This window comes from Oncorhynchus nerka, linkage group LG23, assembly GCF_034236695.1.
Source record: "Oncorhynchus nerka isolate Pitt River linkage group LG23, Oner_Uvic_2.0, whole genome shotgun sequence".
NCBI classification, from domain to species: Eukaryota; Metazoa; Chordata; class Actinopteri; order Salmoniformes; family Salmonidae; genus Oncorhynchus; species Oncorhynchus nerka.
Genome location: NC_088418.1, coordinates 56,378,829 through 56,398,069, shown reverse-complemented (window position 1 = coordinate 56,398,069; position 19,241 = coordinate 56,378,829). Strand labels below are relative to the sequence as shown.

The window sequence follows — 19,241 nt, the reverse complement described above, 5'->3', positions numbered from 1 at the left end:
CATATTCTTTGAAATCATACCACTATGTCTAAATGTCTGCCTTTCAACTGAGCTTCCAAGCAGAATCAGTCGTATCTTTGTTGTTCTAAAGTAAGAGGTATTTGGGAATTTCCCCATCAGCAATGCCTTTGTTCATCGTACTGCATATTAACAACTAACTAAGTGTATGTTCTTGAAAATATCCCCTTAGGCCTCTCGCTCAGTGCCAACTAGGAACACTTGTCTTGCACAACCTGCTTTGAAATAGTACAGTTTAAATGAAAACAGGATCCTTTTGATTGCATTCACCTTTGACCCAAAAGGCAACACACACACACACACACACACACACACACACACACACACACACACACACACACACACACACACACACACACACACACACACACAAGCCAAATGCTGAATTAATGGATTCATCAAAACCACCACATAAGACACAGCCAACCCTGAAAACAACCGTGCTGCTTTTTTTCTTGTCGGCATCAGGAGCTGGACCTCAAAGAACTCACACATGAAACATGTCTGCCGGTGAGGCTGAGGGTGAGGGTGAGGGTGAGATAAAGACAGGAAGGGAGATGGAGAGACCGGGAGGGAGGCAGAGTGGGTTTATCCTTCCACTATGTGTGCTGTAGCCGTGCCCTGCTTCCCTGGCCCTTTGGCATCAGTTCTAATCTGTCCCCCCGGGAGACTTTCAGCTCACCAGGGGAGGGAGGGAGGGATTGATGGGAACAAGAAAAATTAGGTGCATTTTCAAAACCACTTCTCAATCCATTGTCAAAGAAGTGGTTGTCCTCTGTTTCATTGAGCTGTATTGATGTGAGTAGACCACAGTCGTCTTAGTAGCAGGAGACTGAGACAGCTGCTGAGCTTTGGAGCTGTGGGTTCTATTTAAATGCCTGTCACATCGTCTGTCACAGCACAGCGGTGGCTTTACCCTTGAAAAGGTGCGTGGGAGCCCCTGCGTGCCACCCGTGTCACATCCCATCAGTACAATGAGGTCCCACCCAGCCACCAGGGCTCTGGTGATGTCACACCTGTGCAGCAGGGTGAGTGAGTGACAGGCCCCGGCTGTCTGTTAGGGCTGGCCACGTACGTACAGTGGCAAGAGAAAGTATGTGAACCCTTTGGAATTACCTGGATTTCTTCAGACATTTGTTATAAAATTTGATCTGATCTTGATCGAAGTCAAAACAATGGACAAACAGTGTGCTTAAACTAATGAAACACAACTTGTTGTATTTTTATTGTCTATATTGAATACATAATTTAAACATTCACAGTGTAGGTTGGAAAAAGTATGTGAACCCCTAGGCTAATGACTTCTCCATAAGCTAATTAGAGTCAGGAGTCATCTAACCTGGAGTCCAATCAATGAGACGAGATTGGAGGTGTTGCTTAGAGATGCCCTGCCCTATAAAAAACAATCACACAATGTGAGTTTGCTATTCACAAGAAGCATTGCCTGATATGAACTATGCCTCGAACAAAAGTGATCTCAGAAGATCTAAGATTACGAATTGTTGACTTGCATAAAGCTAGAAAGGGTTACAAAAGTATCTCTAAAAGCCTTGATGTTCATCAGTCCACAGTAAGACAAATTGTCTACAAATGGAGAAAGTTGCTACTGTTATCACTGGTAGCACTGTTGCTACTCTCCCTAGGAGTGGCTGTCCTGCAAAGATGACTGCAATAACACAGTGCAGAATGCTCAATGAGGTTAAGAAGAATCCTAGAGTGTCAGCTAAAGACTTACGGAAATCTCTGGAACATGCTAGCATCTCTGCTGACAAGTCCACAATACGTAAAACACTAAACAAGAAAGATGTTAACGGGAGGACACCACGGAAGAAACCCATTGCTGTCCAAAAAAAACATTGCTGCACGTTTGAATTTCGCAAAAGAGCAACTGGATGTTCCACAGCGCTACTGGCAAAAAAAATCTGTGGACAGATGAAACTAAAGTTGAGTTATTTGGAAGGAACACACAACACTACGTTTGGAGAAAAAAAGGCACATCACACAAACATCAAAACCTCATCCCAACTGTAAAGTATGGTGGACGGAGCGTCATGGTTTGGGACTGCTTTGCTGCCTCAGTGCCTGGGCAGCTTGCTATCATTGACAGAAAAATAAATTCCCAAGTTTATCAAGACATTTTGCAGCAGAATGTAAGGCTATCTGTCCGCCATTTGAAGCTCAACAGAAGTTGTGTGATGCAACAGGACAATGACCCAAAACACAGAAGTAAATCTTCGACAGAAGAAAATACGCCTTCTGGAGTGTCTCCGTCAGAGTCCTGAACTCAACCCGATTGCGATGCTGTGGCATGACCTCAGGAGAACGGTTCACACCAGACATTACAAAAATATTGCTGAACTGAAACAATTTTGTAAAGAGGAATGGTCCAAAATGCCACCTAACCGTGACGTTTCCCACCCTGCACTGTGAATGTTTACGTGGGGTGTTCAATAAAGACACGAAAAAGTATAATTGTTTGTGTGTTATTAGTTTAAGCAGACTGTGTTTGTCTATTGTTGTGACTTAGATGAAGTTCAGATCAAATTTTATGACCAAGTTATGTAGAAATCCAGGTAATTCCAAAGGGTTCACATACTTTTCCTTACCACTGTACCTGTGCTGACACCATCAATATTCCATTGCAGTTCTAGGTCAGGTCAGGTCACATGGTCAGGAAAAAGTCTGGCCCTAGCCAATAGCCATGACTTAAACATCTCCCACTCAGATAAGGCAGACATTTTGTTTTGGCCGACCGTCATGTAACTCATTGTTTGGGTGTCTGTCTTGGTTCATTTGGGGATAATTCTCATGACAGTGGAACTTTACAAAAACGCTGGGAGGGTTTTTGGAGACAGAGGAAGCATACGGTACAGTAATGGCTGTGAAAGGTATCTGTGGGCTAATTTGGCAGAAAAACAGTCTAACATGAAAGTGACTTGTTGTTGATCGTCCCAGCACAGCCAGTAGAGGATTTGACGTGCAGCGATAGAGTGGGGAACGGCCTAATTAGGCACTGACACGTCTGATTTGGGAGGGTGGCGGTGTGACAGTCGCCTGGAGGGGTCCTCTCAACACTGACAGGCCAATATGAAGGCTGCTTCACATTACACAGGAAGTTACACATTACACAGACAAGAGGAGCTAGCGGTAGGAGGGGGCTCTGCTAGATATAACATTAGTATGTATTATCAAGTCAATTTGCACTGCGAGTCCTGCTCCATCATGAAATATAAAGGAACTAGGCTTTCATAACGGCACTAGGCTTTCCTCACAGTGAAGCACCGAGGGAGCTTGTTCATGGCATATTTTGATCTGTTCCTTCTCTGTAATCTGTCTCTCTTCTCCTCTACACCCTGTGGATGGCTCTGTGCAGACTTAGTACTAGCTTAACTGACAGGCCTGGCCTTTGGGGAGCTGTTGTCGGTACTGTGCGACAGCCCAGCCTGACGTCTTGAAGCCGGGCTCTGTCTCCAGTCAGCTTGTTAAGGCTGCCTATGTTTCACACTGTGTGCTGGGTATGGTCCCAGTATGAATGGTAATGCCAGCATGTCTCTGTCTCTTTCCCGTGTGTCTCTATGCACGGTGACAGTAGAAATGCTAATGCTAGCATGTCTGTCTCTTTCCCCTGTGTGTCTCTATGCACTGTGACAGTAGAAATGCTAATGCTAACATGTCTGTCGCCCCAGAGAGATCTATCATGTGCTGCATATCAGGCGTGCAGCCGACCCGTCCCCATGACCTACTGACTGTTGGAGGTTTACCTCCTGCTCTGTATTGCGGGATCATCCAATCATGCCATTTGATTCCACACTGTGCCAAGTTCTGGTATATGCATGACATACTGTATGTTGGCGGTTGCTGATAGGTTGGAGGATCAAGGAGATTTCATTTGACTCACTGGGGGTGGCTTTGGAATGAGTGAGTGGTCACATATGTACGACCATTGAATAATGCAAGGGGAAAACTTGGCATGTTGTCCTGAATTACAATGATTTAATGTACATGTTTGATGAGGTTTTCCTCAAGATGTTGCAATCCGTGGAAAGATGCCTCCGCATCTAATGAATATGTATTTATGGACCAAGTCTCTTTTTGTTGCTGTAATACTGATTCACTACATGTTTATTTATGTCGTGAGGAGAGGTTGTAAAGAGTGTCTCCGATGTATTTTATGTAATAGGAGATCATCAGGATTTGATACTCTGTAGCACGGTGCAGTAGCTTCCTGCCTCTGCCTATGAGGATGACTTACAAAACTGAAGGAGAAGAAACAGTCGGAAATTGACAAGCCGTTGCGGTCATACAGCCGGCAAACATGCCTTTGAAGGTGAATTGCTTGTCTCACATAAGATTTGGATGATTAGAGTGGTTTGGCTGGAAGTAATGCTCCTTATAGCTCAGTAGATATCATCTTCCAACAACATCATCCTCTCCGACAGTTTGGGTTTCAAACGTGTATATTTCCGTCGCATGAGAGGGCAGATGAACTCCGACAGACTTACAGAATTGCTTGTGGTTTTTGCACAGAATAGTTTTCTGTCATTTCAATAATCCCCCTGGGGAGAGGGTGTAGGAGTGTTTATGTAACCACATAATTGGGGTACTCTGTTGCCGTTCAGCAGCTCCATATGCCATGGTTAAACCAGCGTGCTGCTGAAGTGCCACATTCAAATCAAATTTGATTTGGCACATACACATGGTTAGCAGATGTTAATGCGAGTGTAGCGAAATGCTTGTGCTTCTAGTTCCGACAATGCAGTAATATCCAACGAGTAATCTAACCTAACAATTTCACACCAATTACCTTATACACACAAGTGTAAAGGAATAAATAAGAATATGTACATAAAAGAAATACATGATTGAATGATGGTATAGAATGGCATAGTCAAGATGCAGTAGATGGTATAGAGTGCAGTATATACATATGAGATGAGTAATGTACAGTCACAATCTGAAATTGTGTTTTTAATATTCAAACTTATATTTCAGTCTTCACTTATTTACATTTAGTTCCTGATGTATTTATCCCCCCCCCCCCCCATCAATGCTTAATGGTAGTGTTCCATATTAGATGGATAGCCTTGGAAGTTCAGTGGAGTATACCCCAGTAGTTATATAACTGCTTTGTGTTGTAGCCTCTCCTTGCTGTACTGTGCCTCATTTTCAACACATTTGCATAAGCAAGTGGCTATTTGGTCAAAGAAGCTTGCAGCAAAATATGACTTCGCAAACATGTTTGCATGCTCACACACAGTCACGCACAGATGCACAAACACACAGGCAGAGAGAGAGACACACACACACACACACACCTTCATCTCAACACACAAACCCGCACACACCTACCACACGTCTCTCACTTGTTCATGCATATATATTGTGTTGCCACATTCTCATATGTGTTTGCGTATATCGGTGTTCTCTGCATGCCGAGTGTGATGGTTTCCATAGTGATTGTATCACTGGGGCCTCAGCTCAGGTGTGTCATGTCATCCATCTGGACAGCGTGGGGGCTGCGTTGAGATGATCTGGGTGCATTGCTTCCTGTTTGGGGTTTCAGGCTGGGTTTCTGTGCATCACTTTGTGACATCGGCTGATGTAAAAAAAGGGCTTCATAAATACATTGGATTGATTGATTGATAATAACTGGAATAATCACACACCAATCTCCGTCTCAAAATATCAATATTGTTGGTCGATAGCTTGTGTCGGTTATCAAATCCTGGAACAGTGGTTTGATAATACGGTCTGAAAGATAATGGTTGTCTTATCAATGGTGTCCAATGCCTCATTAATTATGGAACTATCTATTCATGTTAATTCTGTTTTTAGATTCCGAAAATATCAACGTGAATAGCCTAGTCCTCACTGTGAATGCTACACCGATCACGTGACAGGTAAGAATTTGTAAGTGTATTTTAGTAGATGATTCATTACAGAACATAGTGGAGGTGTTCTGAGGTATTCTGTAGTATCAGACCTGAAAGAGACCACATTCTATTTTCCTCTGTATTTCTTCCTCGGTTATCTCTATGTGAATAGGAGCTCATAAACCATAATGTGTATCATGTGTTCTACCTTCTTAGACTTTAATGAGGTATTCTTATGTGTCTCTAACAAGGCCTTCTCAAAGCAACGCTGCACAATTCCCGCTTAATGACATATTAGCTGTGCTCCGTGGTTAGAAAACACAGCTCTCTCCTTTAGTCTGATACACACACTACAATGCTACTATCTTGTCAGCTGGCCTCGAAGATTAGAGCATTGGGATGATCAAACACAAGCTGTCAACGCAAAATTGATTGGTTTGAGCTTTGATTGATGAAACAGCCTTGTGTGTGTATGTGTTGTTAGGGATTCCAACAGAGTGTGTGTGTGTGTGTGTGTGTGTATACGCTGCACACACACTCCGGTGTTCGTCTTAACGAGCAGGGCTGTTCTCTGGGCATGCTCTGCTTTAATGGAGCTGACTAGATGAAGGGTCTTCAGTATGTATTGACTTTTAATCAACACCACTTTTATTACTGCATATTTGCAGTATTTACAAAAGTAATACCATTTACTACATGACAATAGCCTGTGCTGCAGTTATCTCCTATTTTGATTCACAGTAAAACTGTTCTAAGGCAATCAAATGTAATCAAATGTGTGTGTCTGCGATCGTGTGTCAGATTTGCAGTGTTCCTATGAGGACTTAAACAATGCTGTTCTGAGCAGGCCAGCCAGACACACAGGGGATTGAGAGCTCAGCGCTCTGTCTCAACAGCCAATCAGCTCGCACGGGCATAAGCCAGGCCCACTGCACATCTGTATGATGATGGCATTGGCCACTGCATACAGGTCTGTTTGCATGACAGCTGATCAGCCAGGCTTAGTAACCCCAGGCTCCCATGATCCTTCTGCATGTCCTCACTCTTGCACAGCACAGCTCAGTCCAGTACAGCATAGCACAATACTGTACACAGTGCAGAGCACAGTGCTACTATCACAGTCACACTAGGAAACAATGCAAGACCTGCGAGCCAACTGTCCATCAAAACACCTTTCTTTCAGACAGGTGTGACTCAAACTGACAAAGCAGTTCAAGTCACACTAACTGGTATTTATCCCAGTGTAAGAGTGTGTAGCATGACAACAGTGACTGAGGAGAGACCGAGACCGACACAGACAGACGGACGGACGGACGGACGGACAGACAGACAGACACACATCTGGCTGGTTGTGTTTATGTGGTGGTGAGCGGCTCAGCATGCTTCAGGACACAGCCCAGACAGACAGACTCTCTCCTCCCCTATCGCCCCTGGGATCTATACTAAATGCTCAGGCACAGGCTCATTATCCAATCAGAGCTCTGGATACTAGGCCCCATCTGCCTTGTCTGTGCCCAGCTCTTTCCTGGCATCTCCCTGTGTAGGGGGTAGAGGACGTGGAGCATCAGTTCCACTTCCCAGCATTCAGGTCCCCATGGATGGAAACAAAAGGGGAGAGAGGAGAATTAGATAATGTTTAAAACTCTTGTCTTTTGCCTGTTTCCATTTCCATGACTTTAACTTGATGGCTGCAGCAGCTTCAGCAGGATGTCATCGTTTCTTATTAGAGCAGAGGCCCTGGGGAATCAGCCGGTGGCTAAGACGCGATCGTGTCTCCATTAAGGCTCATTTCCACAGGCATTTCACGGCTCTGAGGACCAGAGCCTTACCACACGCTCCCGTAATTACCAGAATCCTATTATTATTCGCCAAGTCTGAGCTGCCTACTGACACAGAATCTCATTTTGAAGAGGGTTATCATGCAATTAAGGTCAAGACCAAAAGGATATTTCTGGGCCCCGGCTTGCTGTGTAGCAAACTATGAATGATTTGAGGTTTGGAGTGCTCCCAGTGATGGGGTCAGAAACATAAATGATTGGCCTAACACTGTTGAACTGTAGTTCATAGGATCTAATGTAGCGCTAGTAGCACTAAAGAAAAAGCTGGAATATGAAGAGCATATGCTTTGATACCCTCAATGCCATATCCCTCTAGCATGGGTCTATGCTCAACTGAATCAAGGTCACCCACAGTCTGTTTTTCACCGTTATTTATCCAGAGCCAAATACATTAGCTGAGTTAGTCAAACAAGTACATCTGAATTTTAAGTGTTCTTTTAAGAGTAAATTGTTGCAATGCGTTACGCATAAATATTCACTGTTAATAAGCCTACCAAGACAATCTAATAGGATGTCCGCATTGGGTTTAAAGGGATACTTTGGGATTTTGGCTTGTGAGCTACCGCTAACTTCCTTCATACCGGACACAGAGAAATACAAATAGTATCCACGAGTCTGACTCTGGGAAAGCAGATAAAGGGCCTGATTGCCAAAATCACGTAGTATCCCTTTAAACAAGAAAGAAATAAGTCTTAAATGTTTTATTGAATAAAGTCCAGTAAATGGACTATTGGTACCTTGACCATAGAATTGGATTACATAATTCAACAATGGCAGTTTGTACTCGCCCAGAGAGAGGAGCCAGTCGATGGGAGGAAATTGGATGAGGCCACACCAGGCCATCCCCCTCATAGTAAGTCTATGCAACTAAATGTCCTCCACTTTATAAAATGGTAGATAAAAGCTTCTCTTGGTCAATGCCGCATTCATCTTAAATGAATGAAACGGTTCTCTTTTTATAGAGAACTCAGGGAGCAGGGGAGAAATCAATATGGAAGATATTGAAGATTTCTGGAAATGGATTTTGAGCAAGTGGTCTGATTGAGGGTTTGGAATTGGTTGAAGGCAGACCAAGTGTAATACTACATAGCTGCGGTTTTATAACCTTTGATTACACGTCCTCTAATGAAAAGAAGATGTGGAGGAAAGACCTTTCTATGTGTGACTACTCGGTTGGACCTTTACTCCCACATAACGTCCCTTGAACATCTTACTCTCCCCATCTCTCTCTTTATCTCTCTCTCCCCCTCCATTCCCACTCCCTCCCTCCCGCTCTCTCTCTCCATCCCTCTATCTCTCTCTCTCTCTCACCTGCTCTTTTTCCCTCCTTCTATTTCTCCTTCTGTAAGGATCTCTCTTAGGGAGAGCTGCAGAGCTGAAAGGTGCTGTGCTCTGTGCTGGAGGTGCTGTGCTATGTGCTCTGTGCTGGAGGTGCTGCTAGCTGGTCCCCAGTGAAGTCATTACTGCACACAGCTCCTGCCTGCCAAGATCCGCACACTCAGGCCTTACAATGAACGAGGGCGTTGCCTACAGTGCAATCAAATCAAAGTTTGTTGGTTGCCTACACAGATTTTCAGATGTTAGGATTTGTAAATGTATTTGGAATGCATACATTTGTATGGAAATAAATTATTTGGACAATTTTGTATATTTCAAGTATTTTTTTCAGGATGGGATATGGAAGCTGTATCCTACTGTACAGTACATGTAATACAGCTGTAATTTACGGTAGCCTAAACACTGTACACATTTAGTACACATCGAGAGCTGGTAATAAGTGAAATGACTGAGAGTACACACTATCTAGCACATCAATAGCCCACACATCTTGGACACTGATGCTCCTCACTTTTCTGGAGAGAAAACGAATACCTTAGGAATGCAATCATCTCTCACAGGAACATAGAGAAGGGGAGAGAGGTTCCTTCCCCTGTAAACGCACTCTGCGTGTTCTTTGGAGGCAATATGGTATTGGTTAGCCTCCCGCTGATGCTCAGAATAATTACTGGTGCAGGCAGTGGCGGATAGGAGGGAGGTGATTATCGTGGCAAACAGATGGACTGGTTCGTGGCACTGTCAGAATTGTGCTGTGCGACGAGTGCAAGGCAATCATGGACCCCGTTATATTACACCGAATTTTTCTCAGCCGGTCAATCGATAACACATCCTGCATTGTAGAGAGCAGCGTCCACTGCGCGTCTGAACGGTTGTGAAGAAACTGGAGAGAGAGAGGGGTCTCATCTTTCGATTGCGACCGTTGCGCGGCGCCTTGCCTGAACCCTCTTGGATGTGGGTGTGCGGTGCCAAGAGTGCTGCCACCACGAGACCTCGGTCGGGACAGGTTTGAAGTTATCCTTTGCAGCACCCAGATGTGTAGATATTCTGAATAGGCTACATCGGTTTTTAAAATCACTGACCACTTTTGGATTGCTTCGAAGGAAATATGATTTTCTCAGATATGAGCACCGGGACCAACTCCCCGAAGGTGCACCCGCCGAACGGGACAAGATACTACACATTCCAGGCAAGTTCCTTTACCATTCCTCCGAATGTTGACATGCCAGTGAATGCGACCATGTGATGGGCGTTGGTTCAATATGGGGTTTGATTGTCGATATTTACGTTTTTCTCGAAACGAATGTGATGTGTTTATTGCCTGACCATTGCTCTATTTAAAGGACATTCGCTATGTTTAGGCTAACTTGATCGCTTGGGCGCTTTTGGAGCACTGCTTGTCTTTTATAGTGCTAAAGGCATTGTTATGATTGTCAAATTAGCATATCACATGGTTTAAAGGTATTGGCATATTATTTGTTTCAAATTCGGTGTGTAATTAGGAACCAACCCTATGTGCGCATGAGCACGGTTTGCTCAACGTTATACTACCCATAATACGTTTTATTGTAAGTTGCTTTACATCGTTTTTACACTTGCCTTTGGGATGTATTTTATGCATTTAGGAAGTCAAAGTGGTGGAGTAGTATACTGGGTGAGCTTTATGGGGATTTGTAAAGTGTTAAGAGGTGAAAAGGCGGCACCCGCAGGCACGTGTGCGCGATCAAGCGACTGCAGTTAGAATTCCTCTGGGGATCTGCTTTACCACAGAGTCACTTAGACGGCGACCATAATATTAGGGCTCATCCCTGCTTCCTCCTCTCATCCCATGAGATGACATGGACAGAAAAGAGCAGGTCTGAACTATCCAATCAGACTCCAGTCCTACAGATTTACACGTGCATGCTTCCCACATACTCTGAGTAATGTCATGGGAAGATCGTCTACTGTGTTATTCCCTTCATTAAATAAATCATCTGAGAGTTGAGCTCTGGCGCACTATTGAAACCAGCGATAGTTCCATTTTGCTCCATGTATAATTGAATGAAATGATTAATATCCTCGCTTTATATGTAATATTTGCATAGTATTCTGATATACTCTCTCAGTTCTCGACTTTTAAAATAAGATATACCCTAGTATACTATCACAATGGAATAGAAAACTCTTCATATTGATTATTACAATAGGGAGTAAATTCACCGAGGAAGCCAATCCAGAAAAAGCCATATTACAACCTATGTGTTGTGATAGTTGCGTTGTTTGCCCTATAACCTGTTAGTTCATATGCCTTGACACCGTGATATATAGACCCCAGGTCGAGACAATAAGAATACACAGTGGCAGAATAAATTCAACCACACATTTGTTTCATTACAAAACCGGAGAGCAACATCTGTCAGGTGAAGTCCACAAAACATATTGCATGTAACAAACAATTGTATTATAAGAGTGTTAAAATAAATACATTATATTAGTTTTTGTGTAGTAATTGCCAAGTGCAACATGGACTCATGCTGGGAGCAACACTAGGGGTCCATGCTCCACTAGGGAAACTGGTTAGGATAGGGATTAGACTTTTTGGGGGTAAATGTATTTTGTTCATAGTTTTTTTGTTTTTGTGGTGGAGGTATTGGAGGACAACTGAAGGTATGACTTACCGTTAGTATGGATAAGTGTGTACAAATGATGGATAAGTGTGTACAAATGATGGATAAGTGTATAAAAATGATGGTAAGGACAAGGATCAGTATCTTAAAATGTTACCCATCATGGTGATCTGTGAATATTACCAGATGTAATTATAGTATTATAGCCAGATGTAATTATAATATAGTATTGCCAGATGTAATTCCAATGGTTTGGCTGATAATAAGAAAAGCTGATTGTTTTTTACATGGCTAAAGGAGAAGGATTACCATATTTATTGTCTTCAGGAAACTCATTCAATGTCTTACATTTACATTTACATTTAAGTCATTTAGCAGACGCTCTTATCCAGAGCGACTTCTGATGATGTGGTCTGGGAAAAAGAATGGGATGGTAAAATGTATTTCAGCATGGGTTAAGAAATTCAAATGGTGTTATGATCCTACTCAAAAATCATTTGGATCTTGAGGTACAATCAGTTAAAATAGATCCTCAACGAAGATGGATTGCCTTGAATATATTACTTGATGACAAATTGTTATGACTCATACACCGATATGGACCAAATAATGATAATTCAAACTTCTTTGAAAATATTTTCAATAATCTAATTAGTCACCAAAATTGAAATAACTCTATTATAATGATAGGGAACTACAACACAGTTTTAAGTACATCAACACACTGTAAAGGCTGTCATACTACCAACTATCACTCTTTGGCGCTCAAAGTGATTAGGAATATTATGGACATGTTGGAACTGGCCAATTTATGGAGGCTTAACCCTTGTGTACACTTCTGTGAGCAGGCCTTCCTAATCGACCTGGCCCGGGTATCCTGGAAGGACATTGACCTCATCCCGTCAGTTGAGGATGCCTGGTCATTCTTTAAAAGTAACTTCCTCTCCATTTTAGATAAGCATGCTCCGTTCAAAAAATGCAGAACTAAGAACAGATACAGCCCTTGGTTCACTCCAGGCCTGACTGCCCTCGACCAGCACAAAAACATCCTGTGGCGGACTGCAATAGCATCGAATAGTCCCCGTGATATGCAACTGTTCAGGGAAGTCAGGAACCAATACACGCAGTCAGTCAGGAAAGCTAAGGCCAGCTTCTTCAGGCAGAAGTTTGCATCCTGTAGCTCCAACTCCAAAAAGTTCTGGGACACTGTGAAGTCCATGGAGAACAAGAGCACCTCCTCCCAGCTGCCCACTGCACTGAGGCTAGGTAACACAGTCACCAACGATAAATCCATGATTATCGAAAACTTCAATAAGCATTTCTCAACGGCTGGCCATGCCTTCCGCCTGGCTACTCCAACCTCGGCCAACAGCTCCGCCCCCCCCCCCCGCAGCTCCTCGCCCAAGCCTCTCCAGGTTCTCCTTTACCCAAATCCAGATAGCAGATGTTCTGAAAGAGCTGCAAAACCTGGACCCGTACAAATCAGCTGGGCTTGACAATCTGGACCCTCTATTTCTGAAACTATCCGCCGCCATTGTCGCAACCCCTATTACCAGCCTGTTCAACCTCTCTTTCATATCGTCTGAGATCCCCAAGGATTGAAAGCTGCCGCAGTCATCCCCCTCTTCAAAGGGGAGACACCCTGGACCCAAACTGTTACAGACCTATATCCATCCTGCCCTGCCTATCTAAGGTCTTCGAAAGCCAAGTCAACAAACAGGTCACTGACCATCTCGAATCCCACCGTACCTTCTCCGCTGTGCAATCTGGTTTCCGAGCCGGTCACGGGTGTACCTCAGCCACACTCAAGGTACTAAACGATATCATAACCGCCATCGATAAAAGACAGTACTGTGCAGCCGTCTTCATCGACCTTGCCAAGGCCTTCGACTCTGTCAATCACCATATTCTTATCGGCAGACTCAGTAGCCTCGGTTTTTCGGATGACTGCCTGGCCTGGTTCACCAATTACTTTGCAGACAGAGTTCAGTGTGTCAAATCGGAGGGCATGCTGTCCGGTCCTCTGGCAGTCTCTATGGGGGTGCCACAGGGTTCAATTCTCGGGCCGACTCTTTTCTCTGTATATATCAATGATGTTGCTATTGCTGCGGGCGATTCCCTGATCCACCTCTACGCAGACGACACCATTCTATATACTTTCGGCCCGTCATTGGACACTGTGCTATCTAACCTCCAAACGAGCTTCAATGCCATACAACACTCCTTCCGTGGCCTCCAACTGCTCTTAAACGCTAGTAAAACCAAATGCATGCTTTTCAACCGATCGCTGCCTGCACCCGCATGCCCGACTAGCATCACCACCCTGGATGGTTCCGACCTTGAATATGTGGACATCTATAAGTACCTAGGTGTCTGGCTAGACTGCAAACTCTCCTTCCAGACTCATATCAAACATCTCCAATCGAAAATCAAATCAAGAGTCGGCTTTCTATTCCGCAACAAAGCCTCCTTCACTCACGCCGCCAAGCTTACCCTAGTAAAACTGACTATCCTACCGATCCTCAACTTCGGCGATGTCATCTACAAAATGGCTTCCAACACTCTACTCAGCAAACTGGATGCAGTCTATCACAGTGCCATCCGTTTTGTCACCAAAGCACCTTATACCACCCACCACTGCGACTTGTATGCTCTAGTCGGCTGGCCCTCGCTACATATTCGTCACCAGACCCACTGGCTCCAGGTCATCTACAAGTCCATGCTAGGTAAAGCTCCGCCTTATCTCAGTTCACTGGTCACGATGGCAACACCTATCCGTAGCACACGCTCCAGCAGGTGTATCTCACTGATCATCCCTAAAGCCAACACCTCATTTGGCCGCCTTTCGTTCCAGTACTCTGCTGCCTGTGACTGGAACGAATTGCAAAAATCGCTGAAGTTGGAGACTTTTATCTCCCTCACCAACTTCAAACATCAGCTAACCGATCGCTGCAGCTGTACATAGTCTATTGGTAAATAGCCCACCCATTTTCACCTACCTCATCCCCATACTGTTTTTATTTATTTACTTTTCTGCTCTTTTGCACACCAATATCTCTACCTGTACATGACCATCTGATCATTTATCACTCCAGTGTTAATCTGCAAAATTGTAATTATTCGCCTACCTCATGCCTTTTGCACACATTGTATATAGACTCCCCCTTTTTTTCTACTGTGTTATTGACTTGTTAATTGTTTACTCCATGTGTAACTCTGTGTTGTCTGTTCACACTGCTATGCTTTATCTTGGCCAGGTCGCAGTTGCAAATGAGAACTTGTTCTCAACTAGCCTACCTGGTTAAATAAAGGTGAAATAAAAAAATAAAAAATAAATAAAAAAAGTGTAGTCTTAACATTCTGTATACTCCCCTTGTCCTAAGGGTAAAAAATAATCCGTCTTCACTTAACCCCTAAAATAAAGCAGCTTAATTGAATTTTAAACCCCAAATATATTTTGCATGAAGAAACAACCTGTCATTCATCACAAACTTTGTGAATATCTGGGTTTTCCCTCTTCACAATGCAGAAAGGCTGCATTTAATCAGTGGACACCAATTGTTTTCTTTACTAAAGGTGAGGTTTATTTTTATTATTGTTATTGCTAAAGGTACTGTATACGTGTAAACATAAATTTATTAGCAAGAGATCGCCTAGGTAGCCTAAGAAAGTAGCAGAAATGTGCAAAGTCATTTTGAATGCATTTTATTCAATGGGAGACAATAACAGTCTTGAACTTTTTGGCAACATAGTGATATATTCTTATATACTGTAAAATGAGGAATTGAATTACAAATTCTAGTATTCTCCCATTTTTTTAACCATTGCCCCCACCCACAAGGTGTATAAACAACAACAATACATCAAAATAAGATAATAGATACAAAACAAAAAATGTGAAGAACATAAATCAATCAACTCTAATTCGCACCTGTAGGAGAGTATGCAAGTGTGTGTGCTTGGACGTTGCAGATGTATTTCTCACATGTGCAGCACATAGTATTTGGCCTTCTCTGGGTGGCAGAATTGGCATCTCCTCCTCTTGCCTGCCCAGCTGCAGCCTCAGGTGGTTCAGGACAAGATTCAGCCACCTGAACAGCTTTCACAAGCGCTGCAGAGGCTGCAGTGCGGGGGAGGTGCTCCCTTCTTTGAATGTTTGCGATTGCAAGTGCCTTTCCCAGCTGCTCCAGGAACACCCTCCTCTTGTTCCGCTTATCAGGCATCCAGGTAGGGTTGATCTTGTTCCATATCACGAAAGCATGAGGGCACATCAATGATGTTATGGAAGATGACCAGGGGCCAGCGGGCAGTCATCCTCCTGCAGCTGTAAGTTCCAATCACCTTGTCCAGATTGTCCACGCCTCCTTTGTTATGGTTGTAGTCCAGGATGATGGCTGCCTTCCTGTCCTCACAATCACTGATCTCAGTCATTTTGTGCAGTCTGCTCAGGAACATTCTTGTTCCTCTTTGGGAGGTAAGAAACTAGAGTGGTGGTGGAGGTGAAGGCAAACTTTGATGAGAAGGCCTCTCTCCCCCTTGTTGCGAGGAGTGCAGGGGGGAGCTCAGGCTTGTTCATTCTAACTGTGCCAACCATGGTGATCTTTCTCTTCAGAAGTTGCTGGCTGAGTTCAATCAGTAGCACACTTAACCCTTTCACACGTACCATCACACGGGTGTGATCATTGTAGAGTGGTCCCTGAAGCGTATGATCACACGGGTGTGATTGATTAGAATGCTTATTTAATGGCCAGTTTCGAATGATGCAACAATCAGCATTTGAGCTGGTCACACTTTTTTTCAGAAACTATTTACAAAAACACAGTCCTTACAAAGTTATGTCCAGAATGTGAGCAGTTAATTTTTGAATGCAATTTTCAGATATTCACAGAAGTATCTATAGCATAACACAATCATCCAAACTGGAAATATGTAGGCTACATTTGTCCTAGCGCTAACTGAGGAAAGATTGAAGCAACACAAGCGGTCATATTTGAATAACTCTCCGCTAACAAACTACAATATGAATTAGCTAATAGCAATTACTATTTATAAATAATCACATCACATGTGAGCTCACCATTGATCGAAATAATTGAGTAAAACACTTTCTATAAATCGAAAGTAATCCGACGTTTAGTTTCAGCGTGCCGCCATGCTTTTTTTCCTCACAGAAACTAAAGTTAATAAGAGAAGACAAGATGAGTTTGGTCTGTTTATAGTATGCATTTTGAAGGGGTGTGTCGTCTACCTTCGTTCACATCCCACCATTCACTTCCTGAAGTTCTCAAAAAAGGTGTGAACCCTTACTCACCTCATTTTGTTATAGCATCTTTGGTCCGACAGACAATTACGTGAAACCCAGAATGCATTGTATGTCAACAAACATGGCTCCACACACATAGCTGGAATTAGCTTAGCTCATCATAATCAGTACAACCTTCAAAAAAATATTTGACACACATAATATGTGCCAATTCTTATCTATGCAAGAATCGGAATGCATTATTTAATACCGTTACTTGAAAACATGTTAATAAAACAGTAAATATATCAACAATTACCACACAAAACATTTTCTGATTGTGATTTATTGATACATCGGGCGCGTGTCAGCAGTCAATCACGTAACCTCTCACTCCCACTCTGAGCCATTCAGTTTTTTTTATGTATGTAGCTAGGGAGCTAAGCTGTAGCATTAGCAAGGTCTTTCAAAAAGGAGACAACTCACAAACGGGGAAATTCTGGATATTTTTTAAAATTCTGACAATGAGTCTGATTATGAAAGTCAGGAATCAAATTCTGACAGTGACAGTGAGATGCTGCCCCCCAGCCATTGAGAACCCTGAATCTGAGGACCCCTTAACCACTGACAAAGTCCCAGTTCCCTTTGAAGATGCTGGTGGTGATGGAGGCAGACTGACAGTGGTTGAAGTGGTAGCTGGAAGGCTGCCAGCCATTTCACCCCTCCTGGCCCTGCTGTTTGTTTTGATGAGTCCCAGTCTGGAGAGCAACACCCCTTTCCATTTCCATCTGAGGCAGAGTGCTTCAAGTTGTTTCTGACAGAGGAGCTGGTTGGAGTCGTAGTAGAGACCAATCGCTATGCCTTGGAGCTACAGGAGAAGAGAGAGCCAGGAGTGGGGGAAAACCACAATTAGTGAAATGTATACGTTCCTGGTGACAGTCCTCATGGGGATAGTAAAGAAGAACTCCCTAAGAGAATATTGGAGTACAGATGTTTGCAACTCTCTTTTCCGATAACCGCTTCTGACACGTTCTGACCATAGAGAGCCTTTTTATTCTCTATTTTGGTTAGGTTGGGGTGTGACTAGGGTGGGTGATCTAGTGCATTTGTTTTTAATACGGGTACAGCGGATCCACTTATAGTACGGGATGCCTTTAAGTGCGTCTTTAGAGATCATCCAATTCCATTTTCATACCAAAAACAACTAAATGGATTGGGTCAACAGAGAAAAGACTTACAGCAGAAATAGAACATGTAACATTACACATCAATGGTGTTGATAAATGTTCTACAGAAGTTCTGAATAGTTTAGATGCAAAACAAAAGGAGTTTGAGGAATTCATTCACCACCAGAAATAACCTTCAGAAAATAGTTACAAATTATGGCTCCATTGTCTCACCAAAGGACATTTTGAATGATTTTAATTTAGTTTCAAGTTCCTTGAACTTCACTAAAGAAGAATGTCTTAATTATCCATATATAAATGTTAACTCTCTGACACACAAAAAAAACATTGATTACTCAGTAGCACCCCTGGTATAAAGACCCAGTCTCACAAAAAAAATTGGAGGCCCCTCACCCTTCAATGTTGCGACGCAAAAATATTGGCAAAATATATTGCTCATAGAATTAAACAAGTCTTACAGGATATTATTAATCATGATCAGACAGGATTCTTAGAAGGAAGATATAATGGAGGAAACATTACACAATTATTATACTGTAAATAATTGAAAGCTATGAGGATGCAAGGAAACCAGGCATAATCTTTATAGCAGATTTTTTGAAAGCCTTCGATAAAGTACGGCTAGAAGTCATTTTCAAGTGCCTGTATTATTTCAATTTTGGAGAATCTCTTGTAAAATTGATAAATGGCATTGAGTATACCACCTCAGTCATCAGCTTCATCAATAAGTGCATTGACAACGCACCTCTGTCCAGTGTTCTATTGCCAATCTTAATATTTTATTTTTATTGGCCAGTCTGAGACATTGAGACTGGTGTTTTGCGGGTACTATTTAATGAAGCTGCCAGTTGAGGACTTGTGAAGCATCTGTTTCTCAAACTAGACACCTTAATGTACTTGTCCTCTTGCTCAGTTGTGCACCGGGGCCTTATGTGAAGGGCATAGTACACAACGTTGTACGAGATCTTCATTTTCTTGGCATTTTCTCGCATGGAATAGCCTTCATTTCTCAGAACAAGACTAGACTGACGAGTTCCAGAAGAAAATGATTTGTTTCTGGCCATTTTGAGCCTGTAATCGAACCCACAAATGCTGATGCTCCAGATACTCAACTAGTCTAAAGAAGGCCAGTTGTATTG

At 43.0% G+C, this 19,241-nt stretch overlaps 1 protein-coding gene across 1 annotated transcript in view; it reads left to right on the top strand.

The window, feature by feature from the left end:
* The window catches only part of LOC115117890 (liprin-alpha-2-like), a 92,932-nt gene extending 83,614 nt beyond the window's left edge, over positions 1-9,318 (top strand). The window contains exon 3 of the mRNA XM_065008331.1: positions 9,079-9,318. Coding sequence (XP_064864403.1) covers positions 9,079-9,090 — 12 coding nt within the window. The 3' untranslated portion in view covers positions 9,091-9,318. The remainder of the gene's footprint in view (positions 1-9,078) is intronic.
* The last annotated feature ends 9,923 nt before the right edge of the window (positions 9,319-19,241 follow it).